At 36.2% G+C, this 23,039-nt stretch overlaps 1 protein-coding gene across 3 annotated transcripts in view; it reads right to left on the reverse strand.

Annotated features, from left to right (window-relative positions):
- Window positions 1–23,039, reverse strand: part of CFAP299 (cilia and flagella associated protein 299) — an 807,700-nt gene that overhangs the window by 379,890 nt on the left and 404,771 nt on the right. The window contains exon 5 of one of the 3 annotated variants that reach the window (XM_004383109.1): window positions 9,362–9,365. The exons of the other annotated variants lie outside the window; for them this stretch is intronic. Within the exon in view, the coding sequence (XP_004383166.1) occupies window positions 9,362–9,365 (4 nt within the window). The remainder of the gene's footprint in view (window positions 1–9,361; window positions 9,366–23,039) is intronic. 3 annotated transcript variants of the gene reach the window in all.

Below are 23,039 nucleotides of genomic sequence, written 5' to 3' on the forward strand. Positions count from 1 at the left end.
TAGGGAGTGGGAAAGCGTATATCACAAATTACCAGAGCTCTGCAGCCCCTCAGGAAGAAGCAAAGATGGCGCACGGAGCCAGGTATTTGAGCGAAAGGAGGGGGAGGTGGTGAGAGGTAAGGAGGAAATCAAATGAAGCAGAAAAAAGCAAGACCAGCAGCCAAAAAATGGCACTCAGAGAGCCATTCAGGGCCGCTCAGGTGTGTGGAATCCAAGCAGCCGGTGTTTCCCAGTCAAGAGATTGTGACCACGGGAAGCAGAGGAGGCGGAGTCAGGGTGAAGAAGGGTGGGGGGTGGGAAAGCGTATAATGCAAATTACCAGTTGTTTTGTCACCTGCTGGACGCTCTGTGAGGGTGCTTTCTCATACCCCTTGTTTGCTAGTCTCTGATAGGAGTCCAATATGGCGGATCCATGCTGCGTTAGCTGGTAGGGGACCTCTGCATGAATCTCTCCTCACTCTCTGTTCTCTGTCAGTTTCTCACTCCATTTGGTGCTTGGCTGAGTTCTTTATCTCTTCATTTGATGTTTTAGGGTATCAGGATTGTTGTATTCTCTGTTCAGCTTAGTTTTTTGGATCTTTGCTGTGGAGGGACGGCATGATGCTTCTGCCTAGAGCGCCATTTTGCCAGAACTCTCCTATGTACTCCTTTTTATCAGTGAAACAGTGGTAAGATATATAAAAAGAGAACTATTGATTCCTCCATAATCTTTTCATTCTCAACACCAAAAAGATAATCAGTGCTAATAGCCTGATATGTATCCTTTCACGTTTTTCCTTTCATACTAATAATGATACACAAAAATATACACAAGACATAATTTTTTTGTTTGTATAAAATCTTGGTTGGCAATAAATACAATACATTGCAAATGGCTACTCCTACTTGACAAAGACATATAGAAAATCCCTCCAGTCCAATAGATATAGATCTAACATAAATGTTTTTCTAAAAGCTACATAATATTCCCTAGGGTGGATGTATTATGATGCATTCCACTACTTTCATATTGATGGACATTAGGGGCATTGAAACATTATTTTAGAATTCACAAGAGTCAGAAATCAATATATCTTATAGACATTATATCATCTTATACTGTATAATGTTGCTAAAAATGGCATACTACTGTATTTTTACACAAATAACATGCATCTTCTACATTTATTTGCCAACCACACCCTCCCCTCTTCAAATATTTTTGTAAGTGCACTATGCTATTTTTTTTATAGCAACATATGAAAAAAAAAAATTGGTATAGCTGCACTTATAAAAATACCTTGTGAGGGGAGGGCACAGTTGGCAAGCAAATGTAGAAGGCATGTGTTATTTGCATGAAAATATGGTACACTGTAGTACAAAATTATTCTAAGATTGTTTTTCCTTTAAATCTATTATAAAATAATATGTTTCCAATTGTCTATGGGACTTACACAAAACTGTCTTCACTCTCAACTGATGTCCTGATTTCTAATTTCCCTGAGATGGAGACCAGAAGCAGTAAGAACCTAAGAGGCTCATCCTCCATATGTTCCCATCACCAAATACCCCAATCCCTGTATTTGGATCCATAAACACTGTCTTCCAAACTGTCCCTTTCCTATCTAAGATCAAGCTCTCCCACTTGTATGGTGAATGCCGTTGCCTTTCACTTACTCAAAGACATTATTCTAGAAATTCTTTCCTCTACTTACTTAATCTCAGTTTTCCTTCTTTAGAAACTTTTCCTCTCAAGATATAAATAAACTACAATTTTACATGCTTCAAAACAACTGCTTCACCCTTCTTTTCTCTCCAGCCTTGAGCCCTTTTCTCTGCTCTCCTTTATAGCAAACTCCTCTAATGAGTTGTATAACTGTCTATAGTCACTGTCCATTTTGTCTTCTTCCCTTTCTTCTTGATTCATTCCAGTCAGGTTTCTATCCTCACCCCTGTCTCAGAATGATTCTTCACAAAGTCACCGATGACTTCTTTCTTGCCAAATCTAATGACCATACGTTTGTCTTTCTCCGAATCCACCAGTAGCGTTTGGCCCAGTTGATCACTTTCTCTTTCTTTAAACAATTTTTTACTTCTCTTCTGAGCTATCATTTCTCTGGGTTTCCTACTATTTCACTGGCCGCTCCTTCTCAGTGTCCTTCATTGCTTTTCCTCCCACTAAAGTGTAAGGTCCATGAGAAGAGAGTTTTTTTTTTTTTTTTTTTAATTTTCTACTTAATATCACAGCACTTAAAGTGGGGTCTAGTATGTAGTGAATTACATAGTATGCTGGCATATACAAAACTATTGACTTTTCACTAATTATCCAGGTAGTCACTCATATCCTGGACTGTGGACCCTAAGAGTTCCTATTAATTTATAAATCATCTAAACAGAGCTAATCATATTATCTTACAAACCAACTCTTTCTTCTGATTTTCCTAGTTCTGTTGATAATGCCACCATTCATTCTCCTGGCCAACTGGGATATTCAAAATTTTTCTTACTTCAAAATTCAGTCAGTTGCTAACACTTGCAAGGTTTTATGTTTACCATATCCCCTCCAAACTGATCGCTTGCCTTTGCTCCTTACATAGCTCAAATAATTTTTCACATTGGTAACTGATTAACCTCCCCAAATAGAGGAGTGACCATGATATTCTGAAGTTTATAAAGGTTGTTAACTCTCTAAAAATAATTAATTAAATACAAACTCTGCAGACTGGCCTTCAAGGCCCCACTAAATGAAAACTTCCCCTCATTAGCTGCATATAGTTACTCCTGCTTCCATAAAGATTACAGCCAAGAAAACCCTATGGGGCAGTTCTATTCTGTCACTTGAGGTCACTATGAGTCAGAATCAACTCAACAGCCCCCAACGACAAACACAACAAACATCCACAAAATGGAACCACCCCTTTTTCCTGAAGTTCCCATTGCTTCTACAAGCTCCTCTTCCTGGAGTAACTCCTTCAAAAAATACTTGTTGAATTGTACTTTTCTCAATATCAGCTTAAACAGATTCTTTCTATCCCATGTGCCTACCTCATATGCCACTTTTTCCTGAAAACTTCCCTGTTCAGCTCAATAATATGACAATTTTATTATTACATGTCCCCTACTTTGTATAACATTCTTTGAGTTCACATCCTTATAGTGTCTTATTTAGTCTTTTTTTGTGAAGGTCATTTTTATTCTTATACCTTGTATGAAATGTAAGCTGTGTGTAGATTTCTTACTCACTATTAAATTCTGTACGGTATCTAGCACAATACCTTGAACACAGTATATGCTCAATTTTAAGTTATAACCTAAGTTGATAAATAGGGCAAATTACAGTGAAATTTCTAGATAAATACCATTTTTAAATAAGATTTAAAAGAGAAACTATTTTATGTAAATAAGTATGCCATGATAAATATACTAATTTTATGGAAACAACTTTAAGAATTAGATATGGAAACGATATATCTGCATACATAAAAAGATTCAGTTATAAAATATGCTTTGATAAAAAAAAAAACCCAAATCTTGCAAGATACTACTCTATGTGATAAAATATATTAAAATTCATGTAATTCAGCTGATGTTGTATTCAGCAGATATTAAAATTTTATATCTATAGTGACATAATTACCCAAACAAATTTAAGTAGTGGGCGTGGCATATTTTTTACATATCACTTTAATATTAACTCTGAAATGTAAAATATTTTCTTCTGGATTTTGGAGAGCACAATAATTGATAATATTCTCCAATGATAAATCACAGAGGTTGTCACTTTTTATACAGAAGGGGCCAGTAATTAATGTTGAATAACCCTCTAAGGTACAGAATGCAATTAATATGCACATAAGAGGAAAACAATAATTCACCAGAAAATAGACACAGAGAAAAAACAGACTACGTTTAAACAAATATAGTGGATACTATAGGTGATATCTAGTGTCACTGCTGGAGTTTATTTTGTGGGAATTGTGAAATTCTCAGGTCGATTCCTGAAACATGATTATATGTGGTTTCTAGTACTCTGTGGAGGGAAATATGTAAAGAGGAATTTGGGGCTGCCACTAAACCAATCAGAAACCATGGTGGCATAATGGTTAAGAGCTATGGCTGCTAACCAAAAGGTCAGCAGTTCAAATCCACCAGGTGCTCCTTGGAAACCGTATGGGGCAGTTCTACTCTGTCCTATAGGGTCGCTATGAGTCAGAATCGACTCGACAGTAACACGTTTGTTTTTTTTCTTTTTTGGTTTACTAAACCAATCACTGGCAATGGGAATACTCAGTGTATTAATCTGTATTCATAGATTAATCAAGTAAATTCTGAGCTTGAGGTAGGGTAACTTTGCCTGAGGGACGTATACCAGCACAAAACAGGTGGCCTATTATGAGGAAAGATGGATAACTTTGGTTGGTAGGTAAGTAATGCAATCTGTCGAAACAACCTGGTTTCAGTCTACTGTTCCAGCTCTCATCTCCTGCCAGCCCTGATACACTCACATATATGCCTCCAGTATTTTAGCCAGGTCTAAGGATTTGCCATTTGCCTAGTGTGAAAATCAGAGCCAGTTTCATGGGCATCACATAGGCAGAGCCCTGTAACGCAGAAAGGGCCCAACACTTGGTTCAATGCTTTGCTGTTGCTGTCTCAAATTCTTATAAATTTTAGAACAAAAGCCTATCGTTTTAATTTTTTACTGAGCCTCACAAATTATGCAGTAGGTCCTCCTGCAAATTTTGATAATTAGTTACTATCTCTTTTCCACATCAAATACATCTCCTTGTCCTTTTTAGCTCTACACAAATTTCACCTCTTCTATAAGATGAAGAACAAATGTTATTTAGAGCAGATATATATTGTTCACTAGTGGCACTCTTCACATTGCATTATGATCCCTTTGTTTTTATATCTGTCCTCCTTGCTAGAGGAAATGTCTGTGTCTTCATTTTCTTGTATTCCTCCTGCTAGGTATATAGCACCTGATGCATAATGAGCATTCTACAATTTTCACTGAATATAAAAATAGCACGTGCCCATAGTGGATCACCCTTGGCATCATTGTTGGGCTTTGGGAACTGAGGGGGAGCAATAGAATTTTTCATCAGGAAATATGATAGTTTTGGAGATTCATAAACTCTGGTCAAAGAATGAAGCCAGTCACTGAAACTGCGGACTATAAACTAGGCCTTATACTCCCAAGGAAGCATTCCTTCCTGTCTTAGTTATCTGGTGCAGCTATAACAGAAATACCACAAATGGTGACTTTAACAAACAAAAATCTATCTTCTCACAGTTTAGGGGGGTAGAAGTTTGAATTCAGGATGCTGGTTCTAGGGGGAAGGCTTTCTCTTTCTGTCAGCCCTGGAGGAAGGTCAATATCTCTTCTAAGCTTCTGCCCTGGGGCAATCTTCACATCGGTTAGTGTCTCTCTTTCCCCATCTCTCCTGTGCTTGATTGCTTGTTTAATTTCTTTTATATCTCAAAAGAGATTCACTCAGGATATACCCTACACCAATCGTGCCTAATTAACATAACAAAGACAGCCCATTCCCAAATGGGATTATAACCACAGTCATACACAGCACATACTTTGGGGAAACACAATTCAATCCATAATGTTCTACCCTTTTGCCCCCTAAAATTCATGTCCTTCCGACATGCAAAACACATTCACCTATCACATCATCCCAAAAATGTTAAATAAACTCCATGTGCAAAATTTTATCTTCTGAATCATCTAAATCAAATATGGATGAGACTTTAGGCAAATTCCATCCTAGGGCAAAATTCCTCTTCATCTGTAAAACTGTGAAATCTAGAATACAAGTTATCTGTTTCCAAAATACAATAGTGGAACAGGCACAGGGTACACATTTTCATTACGAATAGGACAAATTGGAGTGAAAGAAGGGATAGTGGGCAGTAAACAAGTCCAAGACCCAGCAGAACAAACCACGTTAGCTCTCAAGGCTTGAAAATAATCCTGTTCTTTGAGACCATCTAGGCAATGGCCCTGCCCTCCAGACTCTGAGGATTACTCATGTTCTCTGGATTCTGGGTAGAGGTTTCTAGGCCCTGGGCTTCAGTCCTGCTTCCAGGCCACTGGAATGGCAACTCTGCTCCCTAGGTTTTGGACAGCCACATTCTCCTAGTCCATCTGAGTGGTGATCCCACCCTCTCAGCCCCAGCAGGCCCCGTTCTTCTGTCCTTGGGCATGGCAACACAACCCCCTCAGCTTTGGGCAGCGACCTCACCCCCCAGTGCACCCTAAAGGCAGCCCAACACTCTGGAACAGAGTTGGTGAAGATCCAACTCTTTGAAACCTAGGAGTCTGTGGCCCCACCCTTTGAGATCCAGGATATCGTGGCCCCACCCTTTGAAACCAAGAAGGCCCTGCTTCCCGTGCTTCTTCCAACAGTTCTGCTGATCTCTGAGCTGCTCCAGGGATGGTCCTTTACTTTTTCTTTGGTCTGTTTCTTGAGTGTAGACTTCCAAGAGGCAGACAGCGTTCTTTCCTTTTGTCCTTTCTCTGTCTCTTTCAGTCTAAGCTGATGGGTTTTCTGCTGTGGTAGTTGGTTTGATCTATCAGTCGCAGCCTTAATCTCTTTAACAAAAGATTGTGTAGCCATGTCCTTGGTGAATATTCTAGGACATGTGTCCTTAGTTTGTATAACAGAATGTTCCAAATCTTTAAATTTTGTTTTCATTTTGCATAGTTTATTTTAAGTCCATCTCTTTTGTCTCGCATTTTACTATAAGCAGCAAGTAGGAACCACATGGCCCCTTTAAGATCTTGCTTAGAAATCTCATTATCCAAAGATCCAAGTTCATCACTTGCAAGTTGTACTTTCCACCAAACACTTGAACGTAATTCAGACAAGTGTTTTACCACTGCATAAAAAGCATCACCCTTCCTCCATTGTCCAGTCACGTTCATCATTGTCTTTTAAAGCCTCACCAGAAGCACATTTAATGTCCACATTTCCAGCAATATTCTTTTGTTGATGCCATATGTATTCTTTAAGACGATAGAGACTTTCTGTATAGCTCTCCTCACTTCCTTCTGAGCCTGCACAAGAATTGCCTTTGACCTCCATAATTCTACCAGCTGTCTCTTCAAGACAATCCAGGCTTTTACTATTAGGCACCTTAAAACTTTTTCAGCCTCTACTCATTCCCAATTCCAAAACAATTTCCACATTTTAGGTGCCTGTTAGCACAGCACCACACTCTTCTGGTACCAAATTCTGTCTTAGTTAACTGGTGCTGTTATAACAGAAATATCACAAATGGTGGCTTTAACAAACAGAAATTAATTTTCTCACAGTTTAGGAAGGTAGAAGTCCAAATTCTGGGTGCCGGCTCTACGGGGAGATGTTCTCTTTCTGTTGGCTCTAGAGGAAGGTCCTTGTCTCTTCTGAGCTTCTGCTCCTTGGCAGTCTTCATGTGGTTTGGTGTCTCTCTTCCCCCCTCTCTCCTCTGCTTGCTTGCTTGCTTAATCTCTTTCGTATCTCAAAAGAGATTGACTCGAAACACACCTTACACTTATCCTGCCTCATTAACATAACAAAGACAACCTATTCCCCCAAATGGTATTACAACATATTTTTGGAGGACACAATTCAATCCATAACACTCCCTCTTCTCTGTCCACAAGAAAGATAGCTATATAGGCTTCAAATCTTGTTGTTGTTGTTGTTAGGTGCTGTCAAGTCAGTTCCGGCTCACAGTGACCCTATGTACAACAGAATAAAACATTGCCTGGTCCTGTGCCATCCTCACAGTCGTGGTTATGCTTGAGCCCCTTGCTGTAGCCATTGTGTCAATCCATCTCATTGAGGGTATTCCTCTTTTTAGCTGACCCTCTACTTTACCAAGCGCGATGGCCTTCTCTAGGGACTGGTCCTCCCAATAACGTGTCCAAAATATATGAAACAAAGTCTTGCCATCCTTGCTTCTCAGAAGCATTCTAGCTGTACTTCTTCCAAGATTGATATGTTCATTCTTCTGACAGTCCATAGTATATTCAGTATTCTTCACCAACACCATAATTCAAAGGCAACAATTCTTCTTCAATCTTCTTTATTCATTATCAAGCTTTCGCATGCATGTGAGGCAATTCAAAACACCATGGCTTAGGTCAGGTGTGCCGTAGTCCTTAAAGTGACCTCTTTGCTTTTTAACACTTGAAAGAGGTCTTTTGCAGCAGATTTGCCCAATGCAATGTGTCATTTGATTTCTGGACTGCTGCTTCCATGGACAATGATTGTGGATCCAAGTAAAATGGAATCCTTAACAACATCAATCTTTCTCCATTTATCATGATGTTGTTTGTTGGTCCATTTGTGAGGATTTTTGTTTTCTTTATGTTAAGGTGTAATCCATAGTGAAGGCTGTAGTCTTTGATCTTCATCAGTAAGTGCTTCAAGTCCTATTCACTCTCAACAAGCAATGTTGTGTCACCTGCATATTACAGGTTGTTAACGAGCCTCCCTCCAATCCTGATACTGTGTTCTTATTTATATAGTCCAGCTTCTAGGATTATTTGCTCAACATTGAATAAGTATTGTGTAAGGATACAACCCTGACACACATCGTTCATGATTTTAAACCGTACAGTATCACCTTGTTATGTTAAAACAACTGCCTCTTGGTCTACGTGAAGGTTCTGCATGAGCACAATTAAGTGTTCTAGAATTCCTATTCTTCGTAATGTTATCCACAATTTGTTATGATCCACACAGTTGAATGTCTTTGCATAGTCAATAAAATACAGGTAAACATCTTTCTGGTATTCTCTGCTTTCAGCCAAGATCCATCTGGCATCAGTAATGATATTCCTTGTTCCACGTCCTCTTCTGAATCCAGCTTGAATTTCTGTCAGTTCCCTGTCGACATACTGCTGCAGCCACTTTTGAATGATCTTCAGCAAAATTTTTCTTGTGTGTGATATTAATTATACTGTTCATTCTGTTGGATTATCTTTCTTTGGAATGGGCACAAATATGGATCACTTCCAGTCAGTAGGCTTAGTGTATCACAAATACACATATAAGCAAAATGTGTGATAATCTTTAAATATTGAAGGAAATGTCCTCAAATAGGATCATTTTGGAATAGCTTAGCTTCCTTTTCCACCCCAATACCTATACTGAATGAAGGTTTTCCAAGTAAAGGAATCAAGGTGCTGCTGTGCAAACAACTTTCAACAAGAGCTTGGAGTCATTTTCTTCTAGTCTACCAGGTATTCCCCTACTAGCTCTAAATCTGGTAATCAGGCTTTCCGGAGCCTCAGTTTCCTCATCTGTCAACACAAGGGAATTTAGTTAGAAGATTTTCCTTGAAGTCTTAACATTTCAAAACTCACTGCAGCAACTGCCCTCTCTCCCTCCCAAATTCTAAGTGCAGATAGATAGCTAATCAAAAAGAATTTTCCTTAATGTTAGAAATCAACCATGACATTATAAGTTAATTATTTTAGAATGGTCAACTAATTTTGACTAAATAAACACAAACATTGTATTGACTTTTAAAATTTGGCTTCTCCAGTGAAAACTGGGAAGTAAGGTGCTATGACCTCTTTTTGAACTACTGCTTGGATATGTTATTTACATAATGGCATGATAGAGGTTATATACACTTTTGTTAATTATTCTTTTTGCTATTATTTTAAGTCATCTAATAGGCTTGTACATACTAGTGTTTCTATTTCTGGAAGTCTCTATCTCTTTTTTTGTGAAATGAGTCTACCTTACTTGTTTGTATCTTTCGTGTCAACCTTGTGTTCTCATTTAGGGACCTATGACAAGTAAACGAGCCTGGCTGGTAGAGAGCTTTATATAAAATGAAATGCTATAGTGCTGGGAATTCCTCTTTAATTTTAACTTTAAACTTGATCTTTCAGTTGCATGACTGACCACCTTATTATTACCTGTACTGAACAAGGTCCCATCAATACTGAATGTCTTAGGTCCACAGACCAAAGACAAATGCTGCCATTGTGCAACATGGTATAATCTGTTGAGGAAATGCACAGGCACTGACAACCATTTACTTCCAAAGTAGGGGAGTTTCACAAGAAAGAAAATGCATGTCCATCACCTCTGCTTTTTACTATACATTATGTTATATCTATTACACCTTGCTGACAATATTATTTCTTTTCTCATTTTCCCTCTATTATGTAGGAATAAAATTCAGAGAATGTTATCCATACCTCTTTCATAGACCTTCCATACCAACACTCTGTCTTTATTTAACATAATACTATGGGTATTAGATTTTTGCTCTTGTAAAAAAAAGAATAAGAGTAATTTATGACAGAACCATGCTTTATATCATCCATGGATAGTCGTAGTATTTATTTTGTTGGGAGATTCAGAGTATAGTTTCAAAACATTTTTTTGATAAATACATTGACAAAGACTAAAAAACCTCCAATTTTGCTATTTTGTAAGTGGTTAAGAGCAAGAGCTCGGCTGCCAACCAAAAGGTCGCAAGTTCGAATCCACCAGCTACTCCTTGGAAGTTCTACTCTGTCCTATAGGTTCGCTGAGTCAGAATCAACACAACAGCAGCAGATTTGGTTTTGATTTTGGAGTACCCTATTTTAATTCTTTATCCCGTGGGTGGGCAAACTTTTTCTGAAATGGGCAAGATAGTAAACATTATAAGCTTTGTGGGTCATACAATTTCTGCCACCGCTACTTAACTTTCGCATTGCAATGCAAAAACAGCCATAAACACTATGTAAATGAGGGATCATGTAGTGCTCCAATAAAGCTTTATTTGCAAAAACATACAGTAAACTGGATTTGACCTACAGTCTGCAGTTTACAACTCCGCTCTATCCCATTCTATGAGAGATGTTGTGAAAAAAATAAAATAGTTTCAGCATAACTTTGATATAAAACAAGCTTTTCCGTCAACAACGTCACTTAGGGCATGTCTCTCTAATGTACCTGAGCTTCCTCATTTGTAATCTGAAGGAATTTGGTCTAGGCAATTTAATCAAACTCTAGTATCCCTATTGTCACTTGAGCATGCCTTTTGATGACTCATGGAAAAATGCTAAGAAGCTAAATACTAAAATTTGCAGTTTTTTTTTTAATCTTGAAAATTTTCATTTGCAAAATTATTTCTTTTATTGATTTCCTTTGGAAAGTAAACTTTTGTAATCAACTCAATGAAATTTCTACTGTCTAAGGAGTTATAAAGGTGCCCTAGTGACACAGTGGTTAAAGTGACTGACTGCTAACCAAGAGGTCGTGGGTTCGAAACCACCAGTGGCTTCTCTGGACAAAGATGTAGCAGTCTGCTTCTATAGAGATTTACAGCCTTTGAAACCCTATGGGGTTGCTATGAGTAGGAATCAACTCGATGGCAATAGATGGGTAAGGAGTTATAAGTAAAATGCTCCATTCACCTATAGCTCTACTTTTAATGTTGAGGAGTCTGAGGATGATCTGGATATGGTATCTGACACTAAATAAGCTGTCAAGCGGATGACCTCTTTCTCCTCCTTTAATGCCTGTCTGTCCCTCTAAGAGGAAAGTGAACCTTCAGGAAAGACATGGGCTTTTATTTTTTAAACCTTCTGAACTGTATTAGTGCATATGGCTACATGACAGTTGAGGTTGTACTCAAAAGTTTGTCATTTTGATAATAATATGGGACTCCTATTAACTGAGTGAAAATGCTGCTAAGATTTGCTTTTCATGGAATGTGGCCTTTGGGTGTTAGAGAATTTATGTAAGGTTTCTTCCAGAAAATATATTACTTGAATTCTATCAGAATGTGAAACTATCCAATTATTGTTCTTGTTGTTGTTAGGTGCTGTTGAGCTGGTTCCAACTCAAAGCTACCCTATGTACAACAGGACGAAATGCTGCCCAGTCCTGTGCCATTCTCACGAACGTTGCTATGTCTAAGCCCATTGTTGCAGCCATTGTGTCAATCCATCTCTTTCTGTGTCTTGTTTAACAAAAGATCTAAGATCTGCAAATTCTGTGCAGTTGCTTAAGGTAATATAATTGAAGAAACCAGGGCTCATGGTTGTCAGATTACTACTGATGAATGATTGATGCTGCTTTCAAAACTATCATAGGTCATAAAATTCTGCTTTCTAGCAAATTACTACTGTACTATCTGGGAAGATTTTGAAGGCAGCTATGGAAAGAAAAGTGAGTATGTAAAATAATGAAATAATTTGTTTTTTGAAATTTACAGATAAGATGAAGTCTTACTAATTTTAATTCTAAGAAAAAGCCACAGAGAAGAAAGAGGACATATTAGTAGCCAATATACACTAAAATTGTAATCAATTTTGCTTTGGAGAATTTATCATAGATTTTAACAAAATTCTGTTTTTTTTTTTTTTAACTTTTATTTATTTATTTATTTTATTGAGCTTTAAGTGAAAGTTTACAGTGCAAATTAGATTCTCATTCAAAAATTTATACACAATTTTTTTGTGACATTAGCTGCAATCTCCGAAATGTGTCAACACTTTCCCCCTTTCACTTTCCACCCCGGGTTCTCTGTGTCCATTTGTCCAGTTCTCCTGTCTCCTCCTATCTTCTAATATTTGTTTTCTGGCAGGTGTTGCCCATTTGGTCTCATATACTTGACTGAACTAAGAGGCACGTTCCTCATGCGCATTATTGTTTGATAGGCCTCTCTAACCTTTGAAAGGTGGACATCAGGAGTGGCTTCGGTTCTGAGTTAACACGGCTTTTATAATAGTAGTGTCACACAATATTTATCCTTTTGTTATTGACTTATTTCACTCAGCATAATGTCCTCCAGATTCATCCATATTATGAGATGATCCACGGATTCATCATTGTTCTTTATTGTTGTGTAGAATTCCATCGTGTGTATGTACTATAATTTGTTTATCCATTTATCTGTTGATGGGCACTTAGGTTGTTTCCATTTTTTGTGATTGTGAATAATGTTGCAATGAACATGGGTGCATATATGTCCATCCATGTGATGGTTCATATTTCTCTAGGTTATATTCCTAGGAGTGGGATTGCTGGATTGTATGATATTTCTATTTCTAGCTTTTAAAGGAGGCACCATATTATTTTTCATAGTGCTTGTACCATTTTACCTTCCCACCAGCAATGCATAAGAGTTCCAATCTCCCCACAACCTCTCCAATGTTTGCTATTTTCAGTTTTTTTGATTAGTGCAAGTAATGTCAGGGTGAGATGGTAACTCATTGTAGTTTTGATTTGCATTTCTCGGATGGCTAATGATTAAGAATAGTTCCTCATGTGTCTTTTAGCCCCCTGAATGCCTTCTTTGGTGAAATGTCTGTCCATATCCTCTGCCCATTTTTTCATTGGGTTGTTTGTCTTTTTGTTGTTGAGGTGTTGAGGTATTTTATAGATTTTAGACACTAGTCCCTTGTCAAATATATTGTAGCCAATTTTTTTTTCCCAGTCTGTAGGTTCTCTCTTTACTCTTTTGGTGAAGTCTTCTGATGAGCATAAGTTTTTACTTTTTAGGAGCTCCCAATTATCTAGTTTAACTTCTGTTGTTTGTGCTTTGTTAGTTATGATTTTTATTCTATTTATGCCATGTATTAGAACCCCTAGCATTGTCGCTATTTTTTCTTTCATGAGCTTTATCATTTTAAGTTTTATATTAGGTCTTTGATCCATTTTAAATTAGTTTTTTTGTATGGTATGAGGTATAGTTTCTGTTTCACTTTTTTACAGATGAACATCCAGTTTGGCAGCACCATTTGTTAAAAAGACTGTTTTTCCCTATCTAATGCACTTTGATCCTTCATCAAAGAACACCTGACCATAAGTGAATAGATTTACCTTTAGGTTCTCAATTCTGTTCCACGGATTGTTGTGTAGGTTCTGAGGTCAGGTAGTGTGGGCTTCCTACTTTGTTCTTTTTCTTCAGTAATGTTATGATTATCTGGAGCCTCTTTTCATTCCATATAAAATTGATAATTAGTTTTTCCTCTTGGTCAAAGAATGCTGTTGGTATTGGGATTGAGATTGCATTGTATTTGTAGATGGCTTTGGGTAGAATTGATATTTTCACAATGTTAAGTCTTCCTATCCATGAGCACAGTATGTTTTTCCATTTATGCAGGTCTCTTTTGGTTTCTTGTAGTAGTGTTTTGTAGTTTTATTTGCATAGGTCTCTTACATCCCTTTTTAATGCTGTACTTTTTAAAATAATATATATTGTGTTTTTGGTGAAAGTTAACACGGTAAATTAGAGTCTCATTTGCAAAATGCTGTATTTTTAAACATAATTTAAATTTTTAAATGTATTTGCTTTGAGTATTATTTATTGTGGTTAGGAGTATAGTGCCAGAAAATGAGTCCCTCAGGTTGGAAGGAACTCAAAATACAACTGAGGAAGAGCTGCCTCCTTAAAGCAGACTTTAATGACATAGCTGGAGTCAAGCTTTCAGGACCTTCATTTGCTAATATGACATGACTCAAAATGAGAAGAAATACCTGCAAACATCCATTAGTAATTGGAAAGTGGAATGTATAAAGTGTAAATCTAGAAAAATTGGAAGTTATCAAAAATGAAATGGAACACTTGAGGATCGATATTATAGGCATTAGTGAGCTGAAATGGACTGGTATTGGCCATTTTAGATAGGACAATTATATGGTCTACTATGCTGGGAATGACAAACTGAAGAGAAATGACATCACATTCACTGTCAAAAAGAACATTTCTGGATCTATCTTGAAGTACAACGCTGTCAGTGATAAGATAGTATGCATATGCCTACAAGGAAGACCAGTTAATACGACTACTATTCAAATTTACACACCAAACCCTAATGCCAAAGATGAAGACATTGAAGATTTTTACCAACTTCTGCAGTCTGAAATTGATCAAAAATGCTTTCAAGATACATTAATAACTACTAGTGATTAGAATGCAAAAATTGGAAACAAAGAAGAAGGAACAGTAGTTGGAAAATATGACCTCGGTGATAGAAACAATGCCTGAGATCACGTGATAGAAGTTTGCAAGACCAATGACCTATTCACTGGAAATATCTTTTTTCAACAACATGACTGGCTGCTCTATAAAAGAACCTTGCCAGATAGAATACACAGGAATCAAATAAACTGCATCTGTGGAAAGACATGATGGAAAAGCTCGATATCATATAGTCAGTACAAGGCCAAAGGTAGACTGCAGCACAGACCATCAGTTGCTCATATGCAAGTATAAGTCGACTTTGAAGAAAATTAAACTGAGACCCAAAGTACAATACTGAGTATGCTGCACCTAATTTAGAGACAATTTCAAGGATACATTTGATGCATTGAACACTAATGACTGAAGATCAGACAAGTTGTGGGATGACATCAAGGATATCATACATGAATAAAGATCATAAAAGAAAAGAAAGAAAGGACCAACATGGATGTGAGAAGAGACTCTGAAACTTGCTCTTGAACGTCAAGTAGCTAAAACAAATGGAAGAAATGATAAAGTAAAAGATGAAAAGAAGATTTTAAAGGGTGGCTTGAGACGACAAAGTAAAGTTTTATCATGAAATATGTAAAGACCTGGAATTAGAAAACTGAAAGGGAAGTACACGTTCAGCTTTTCTCAAGCTAAAGGAAGTGAAGGAAAAAATTCAAGCCTCGAGTTGCAGTACTAAAGGATTCTGTGGGCAAGATATTGAACGATCCAGGAAACATCAAAAGAAGATTGGAGGAATACACAGAGTCTCTGTACCAGAAAGAACTGGTCTACATTCAACCATTTCAGGAGATTGCATATGATCAAGAACCAATGATATTGAAGAAAGAAATCCAAGCTACACTGAAGGCATTGTCGAAAACAAAATACTAGGGATTGATGGAATACCAATTGAGATATTTTAACAAAGGGATGCAGTGCTGGAAGTGCTTGCTCATCTATGCCAAGAAATTTGGAAGAAAACTATCTGGTCAGCTGACTGGAAGAGATCCATATTTGTGCCCATTCCAAAGAAAGGTGATCCAACAGAATGTGGAAGTTATGGAACAATATTATTGATATCACATGCAAGTAAAATTACGCTGAAGATAATTCAAAAACTGTTGCAGCAGTACATCCACAGGGAACTTCCAGAAATTCTAGCTGGATTCAGAAAAGGACATGGAAAGAGGAATATCATTGCTGATGTCAGATGGATCTTGGCTGAAAGTAAAGAATACCAGAAAGATGTTTACCTTTGTTTTAGTGATTATGCAAAGGCATTTGGCTGGGTGGATAATAACAAAGTATAGGTCCATTGGGAAGAATAGGAATTCCAGAACACTTAATTGTGCTCATGTGGAACCTGTACATAGACCAAGAGGCAGTCATTCAAACAGAATAAGGGATACTGTGTGGTTTAAAGTTTAAAAAGGTCTGTGTCAGGGTTGTATCATTTCACCATACTTATTCATTCTTTATACTGAGCAAATAATCCAAAGAACTGGACTCTCTGAAGAAGAACGTGGTATCAGGATTGAAGGAAGAATCATGAACAACCTGCAATATGCAAATGACATAACCTTGCTTGCTGAAAGTGAAGAGGACTTGAAGCACTTACTGACGAAGATCAAAGACTGCAGCCTTCAGTATGATTACACCTCAACATAAAGAAAACAAAAATCCTCACAACTGGACCAACAAGCAACATCATAATAAAGGAGAAAATGTTGAAGTTCTCAAAGATTTCATTTTACTTGAAGCCACAATCAACATCCATGGAAGCAACAGTCAAGAAATCAAACAATGTATTGCGTTGGGCAAATCTGCTGCAAAAGACCTCTTTAAAGTGTTAAAAAGCAAAGATGTTACTTTGAGGACTAAGGTGTTCCTGATCCAAGCCCTGGTATTTTCAATTACCTCATATGCATGTGAAAGCTGGACAACGAATAAGGAAGACTGAAGAAGAGTTGATGCATTTGAATTATGGTGCTGTCAAAGAATGTTGAATATACCATAGACTGCCAGAAGACAAACAAATCTGTCTTGGAACAAGCACATCCAGAATGTTCCTTAGAAGTGAGGATGGCAAGTCTTTGTCTTACATACTTTGGACATGTTTTCAGGAGGGACCATTCCCTGGAGAGGACATCATGCTTGGTAAAGTAGAAGGTCAGAGGAAAAGAGGAAAATCCTCAATGAGATGGATTGACACAGTGGCTGCAACAATGGGCTCGAACTTAGCAATGATTGTGAGGATGGCACAGGACCAGTCAGTGTTTTGTTCTGTTGTACATAGGGGCGTTATGCGTTGGAACCCGCTCAAAGGCACCTAGCAACAACAAGAGTATAGGAAGTGAGCATGAAAGTGGTTGTCAGTTATAGGATGGCTGTTAGTAGCAGGGAGAATGAAGATGGAGATGGGAAAAGCAGATCCTAGATCTTTAACTTACAGTAGGGAAATTTCATTTCAAAGTCAACATTCTGTGGGGTATCCTGTCTCATGAAACACATTTTCTGTAGCGAAAGCTGCATAAGACAATCACTATTTCAACTATTCTCAGCTTAGGTCAAGTAATATTAAACTCAAGATGAGCTGGACCTGAGATCTAAAATTGGGATAAAAGAAATTTTTTACATAAACATGTATTAAATTCATTTCTTACTTTATAATTCAGACAACTACAGAACCTTATAAAGCTAGATTACTTTAAAAAGGATGCCTATATTAAGAGAGGTACATTTTTGATAACAATTGCACGTATTAAATTCTTTTGTGAGATAGCATAGCAAGAAATGATTTACAATGACCTCAGTGGGATCCACAATATCAATTTTATTTTACTATTCATATTTTGTTTATTTCAAATGACACAAAGGTATGCTACATCTTTTATAGCCTAGCAAATTTTAGTTTAACTGACATTTACTAAATCGAACCCTTTCTCAACCATTCACTTTAATATACCTGCAATTAAATGATGGTAGGTATCCATAATAACGTCTCCCAAAAACTAAAAACATTCCTTAAATTCTTTTGGAACCTTAAAAAACTCAAATTTGGACATTCAATGTGGTTTTACATTTGAATATATTTTAATGATCCAGTTATAGTAGCCTACAAAAAAAAGTGTGCTTTGTCACACATCTATCCAAACTACGTTCTCTAAGACCGTATCTTTTTATTATAATTTTAATCAAGGTAGGATATTTTGAACAGCTGTGTTAAAAATAATCATAGCTAACATGAATGTAGTGTTCGTAGCCTGGTCTAAAGAGTACCATGCACTCTTTCAAGTGATATAATAACAATCACACTATGATGTAGATACTATTTTCCCCATTTTACATATGAGGGGAATGAGGAATGAAGAGATTAAGTAACTTGCCCAAGAATTTGGCAACAGAATGATTTGAACTGAGCTCTTTTTCTGGCTCTAGCACCTACACTTTTTACTACTATACTGGGCTGTTTCAAGAGTTCTCTCTGTGAGCAAGAGTTTACATTCAATTTTTATTTTCATAATTCCATGGTTTTCGTTTTTCACTACATTTTTAAAAATGTTTAAAGTGAGAAAATATTAAATCATGAAGACAAAAAGTTGTAATTAAGTCTAATTATTTTCAGGAAACGTTGCTTCTTATACACTAATATAATTTATATTGTTCTGCAAATTTGATATCTGAGCAAAGTATGCAATCTACAGGAATAGTAAAATATCAGTACAGTTAAAAACAAATTATTCTCCCTTGAAATCCAAAAGCAAGCAAAGGAACAAGATTTTGTTTGTTTGTTTATTTAATGACCAGTTTAGTTGTAATGTTAATTATATGCAAAGAAAATTCAGGAAGGACGTATCAACATTCCTGATAGTATCTTGCTGTATATAAAACCCAAAAGCCATGACAAAATTATGCAATGAGTCTTGCCTCTAGTAAAATGTGTTCTAAGAATGAAAAATTAAACCAAATCATAAAGCCTATTAAAATTATCATGGTAATTTCTAACCTGTAATTTTAAAAGCTAAGTAGTCATATTCACATTTTAAAAAGAAAAGAAGAGGCTACTAACATAATGTAAATGATTTATGTTCCTCGAGTTTGAGAAGAAATCACAGTGTTAAGATTAGGCTTTTAAAATTTCTTCAAAATATTTTAAATTTAATAAAATAATCATTTTTAACATGTAGTTTCAATAACTTTTTATATCTTAATTGTGATATTGAATAAAAGTCACTTATATAATGTCTATTGATCATATTGTGAGTTTCCAACACAATATAGATGGTGTTTATTGAAATTGCACTATTATTCTAGACCATTTTCGAGTTCTTCTCTCTTTTTTTTTTTTTAACAAAGCAGATAAATGGGTTGAAAAATTCCATCAGTGATATCTTAGGAAATATTTAAATTTCTATTTAGTAAAGAATACATTTTCTGTTAGATCTGTTATATTTAAGTGTTGAATACTTGCAAAGAAACTTCCAGAAAAGACACCTTCTCATCGAAAGAGTTTACTTCTCATTGTATATATGAGAAATAACATATGCACACATTCTCATATTATGTGTATGTAAATTAGTCTGACCCCCCCACACGATTAATATTGATCTTTGTTTCTTTGATAATATTGTAGAGAACTTGAAGCACTTACTGATGAAGATCAAAGACCACAGCCTTCAGTATGGATTACACCTCACCATAAAGAAAACAAAAATCCTCACAAAAGGACCAATAAGCAACATTACAATAAATGGAGAAAAGATTGAAGTTGTCAAGAGTTTCATTTTACTTGCATCCACAATCAACACCCATGGAAGCAGCGATCAAGATCTCAAAAGACGCATTGCATTGGGCAAATCTGCTGCAAACGACCTCTTTGGAGTTTTAAAGAGCAAATATGTCGCTCTAAAGACTAAGGTGTGCCTGACCCAAGCCATGGTGTTTTCAGTCGCCTCATATGCATGCGGAAACTGGGCAATGAGTAAGGAGGTACAAAGAAAAGTTGACGTCTTTGAATTATGGTGTTGGTGAAGAATATTGAATATACCATGGACTATCAAAAGACAATGGACAAATCTGTCTTGGAAGAAGTACAGCCAGAATGCTCCTTAGAAACAAGGATGCCGAGACTATGTCTCACATACTTTGGACATGTTATCAGGAGGGATCAGTCCCTGGAGAAGAACATCATGCTTGGTAAAGTGGACGGTCAGAGAAAAAGAGGAAGACCCTCGACGAGACAGACTGACACAGTGCCTGCAAAAATGGGTTCAAGCATAACAACAATTGTGAGGATGACGCAGGACAGGGCAGCGTTTCCTTTTGTTGTAGGTTGGGTCGCTATGAGTCAGAACTGACTGACGGCACCTAACAGCAACAACAACATGTATTATATAATGTTATACCAGCAAATATTTCATATAAAAATAAATAATACAATAATAATAAAATTGACTATTCTTGTCTACTAATCTGGCTACTTTCAATAAGCAAAATATGAACACTTCTATTATACTTTAAATTTAAAAAGATAATCCTACTGACTACAATAGCTTAACATACCAAGAACTGAACAAATTGCTGTGAACCTAAGGTTGTTTTATAATTAATTTAAATGACACCACTCTAATAAAGGAAGAAACTTTAATTAATGAAAGGCTCTGCAATTGATCATACTGGTTTTATGCTTTCTAATTTTAATATTTTAACAGTCTAAATGGCATCTTCCTGTCGCTAATCAGAATTGGTGACAGCCTACTCATTTTAAACCGAATTAATCTTTAAAACATTTTGTTCTAAAGCAATATGTTAACATAACTCTTAAGTATGCTTGGGTAAAAAAAAAATAATTTGCAAGTCTGCCTATTCTTGGCATTTGTCTCATGGAAAATCTACCATTAATCAAGTAATTTCATTTGAGTACTTATAAAAATATCTTGCTGCTATGGTCAATATATTACTTAATAATAGATGGATCATTAATTTTGTGAATAAATCATTCAAAAGCCATGTACTAAATAATTAAATATATATGCTGAGAACTTCATCATAGTTTCTTTATCCTTCCTTGAAATGATTAATTTATTTTCCTGGTCCCTGGGCTGTTTCAAACTTTTGATGAGTTTATCCAAGTAGGAGAAAAAAAAAAAAAGATTTTCTTGAAGTGGAAAAAAAAAGCAAATATAGCACTACTTCTCAGCTTCCAAAATACAAAAACAATTCATATTTTTGGATACTATACCAAGGTGTCTTAGTCATCTAGTGCTGCTCTAACAGAAGTACCACAAGTGGATGGCTTTAATAAGACGAAATTTATTTTATCACAGTCCAGTAGGCTCCAAGTCCAAATTCAGGGCATCAGCTCCAGGAGAAGGTTTTCTCTCTCTGTTGGCTCTGGAGGAAGGTCCTTGTGATGCATCAGTCTTCACTTGGCCTGGGAGCATCTCAGCGCAGGAACCTCACGTCCAAAGCACGTGCTCTGCTCCTGGTACTGCTTTCGTAGTGGTATGAGGTTCCCATGTGTCTCTGCTCGCTTCTCTCTTTTATATCTCAAAAGAGATTGGCTTAAGACACTATCCAATCTTGTATACGTCATCAGTATAACTCCTGCTAATCTATCTTAGTAGATCATAGTGATCGAATTTACAACACATAAGGAAATCACATCAGATTACAAAATGGTACACAGTTATACAATACTGGGAATCATGACCCAGCCAAGCTGACATATTTTTGGAGGACACAATTCAATCCATGACACTAGGCAACTATTTTATACTTTGTGAATTTTGCAGAGGCTATTAAAGACAATTTATAAGAAAATCCATAAGCGATAATAAGAATTCTTAGATAGATAGATTTAAAGTTGCAATATGGTGTGTCTGCATATTATAAACCTTAACAAATCTAGTACTTCTACAATTGTGTTATTAAAATATACTCACAATTTCAACATGATTGAGTGTTGAAATTGCACTCTTGTCACCTAATTTATTGGAGTTCTAAAAATTTTCTGAGGAATTGTGGAATGTCTTTAGAGTCAGGATTATGATCACCTACTATCATTGAACTGCCGATCTATTGGTGGTTAACAGAGCTTTTCTATAAAACAAAATTAAGCTTATGTTTTTATTTGCCTTGAAGTGTACAAAACATGAATACTTAAATAATATGAACAATATGGTTATCGCTGATGTCTTTTATAAAGCATTTTGGAATATTATTTCTTAAACTCAGGATTTTGTAATTTATTTACAAATGGCATCTTCTTAATTTTAATCACCACTCAGTTTGATAACTTAGAGCTTTATAAAAATTATAAAGTAGAAAACAAATTGAGAGCATGTTGTGAACTTTCCTCTAAGACTGCATTAAAAACAGGACTTATCTGATGATTGCTGCATTAAGTCCGATGTATATAACTTTCACACATGTAGATGTGATGAGCTTGAATTTGGAATAATTTTACTCTACCATTAAGCAAATGTTTCCTTTTTTCTGGCACAAAGGAAAACAAACAAACAAACGCATTCACATAAATGTCGCTTTTGTACCACTATCCCATTTTCTCATGGAAATTCTGTTCGAAGTATATTGAGCCTCTCAATATATCTTGATACCTCGTGACTATTTGGTTTGTTGGTTTTTTCCATATGTCCCATCTCTGGGCTGTATTTTGGGTGAATTCCTCAGTTCCACTATCCAGTTCACTAATTTTCTCTTAGAGTGTGTTCAGTCTAGGGTTTATTCCATCTAGAAGTTTTATTAATTTAAATTAAAATAGTTTTATTAGCAAACATTAGTTCTTCTCATGTTTAAGTATTTGTTTCATCTCTGTCTTTTTGTTTATTAATTTTGTTTTTTATTATGAATATTATTACCAGACTATTGCCTAATATTATTTCATCTTGGGTGTATTCTTGTGCCCATTGCCTATTTTTATGGCTGTCTTTCTTAACATTAGTTTGTTCATGTATTTTGAAATATTAATTTGCAAGCTCATTTGAGTGAGAGAAATTACACGCTGCTTCTCTCTCTCACACCCTCTCGTGCTCACATACAAGCATGCTGTCTCTTGTTCT

The sequence above is a fragment of the Trichechus manatus genome, unplaced genomic scaffold, assembly GCF_000243295.1.
Source record: "Trichechus manatus latirostris isolate Lorelei unplaced genomic scaffold, TriManLat1.0 scaffold00105, whole genome shotgun sequence".
NCBI classification, from domain to species: domain Eukaryota; kingdom Metazoa; phylum Chordata; class Mammalia; order Sirenia; family Trichechidae; genus Trichechus; species Trichechus manatus.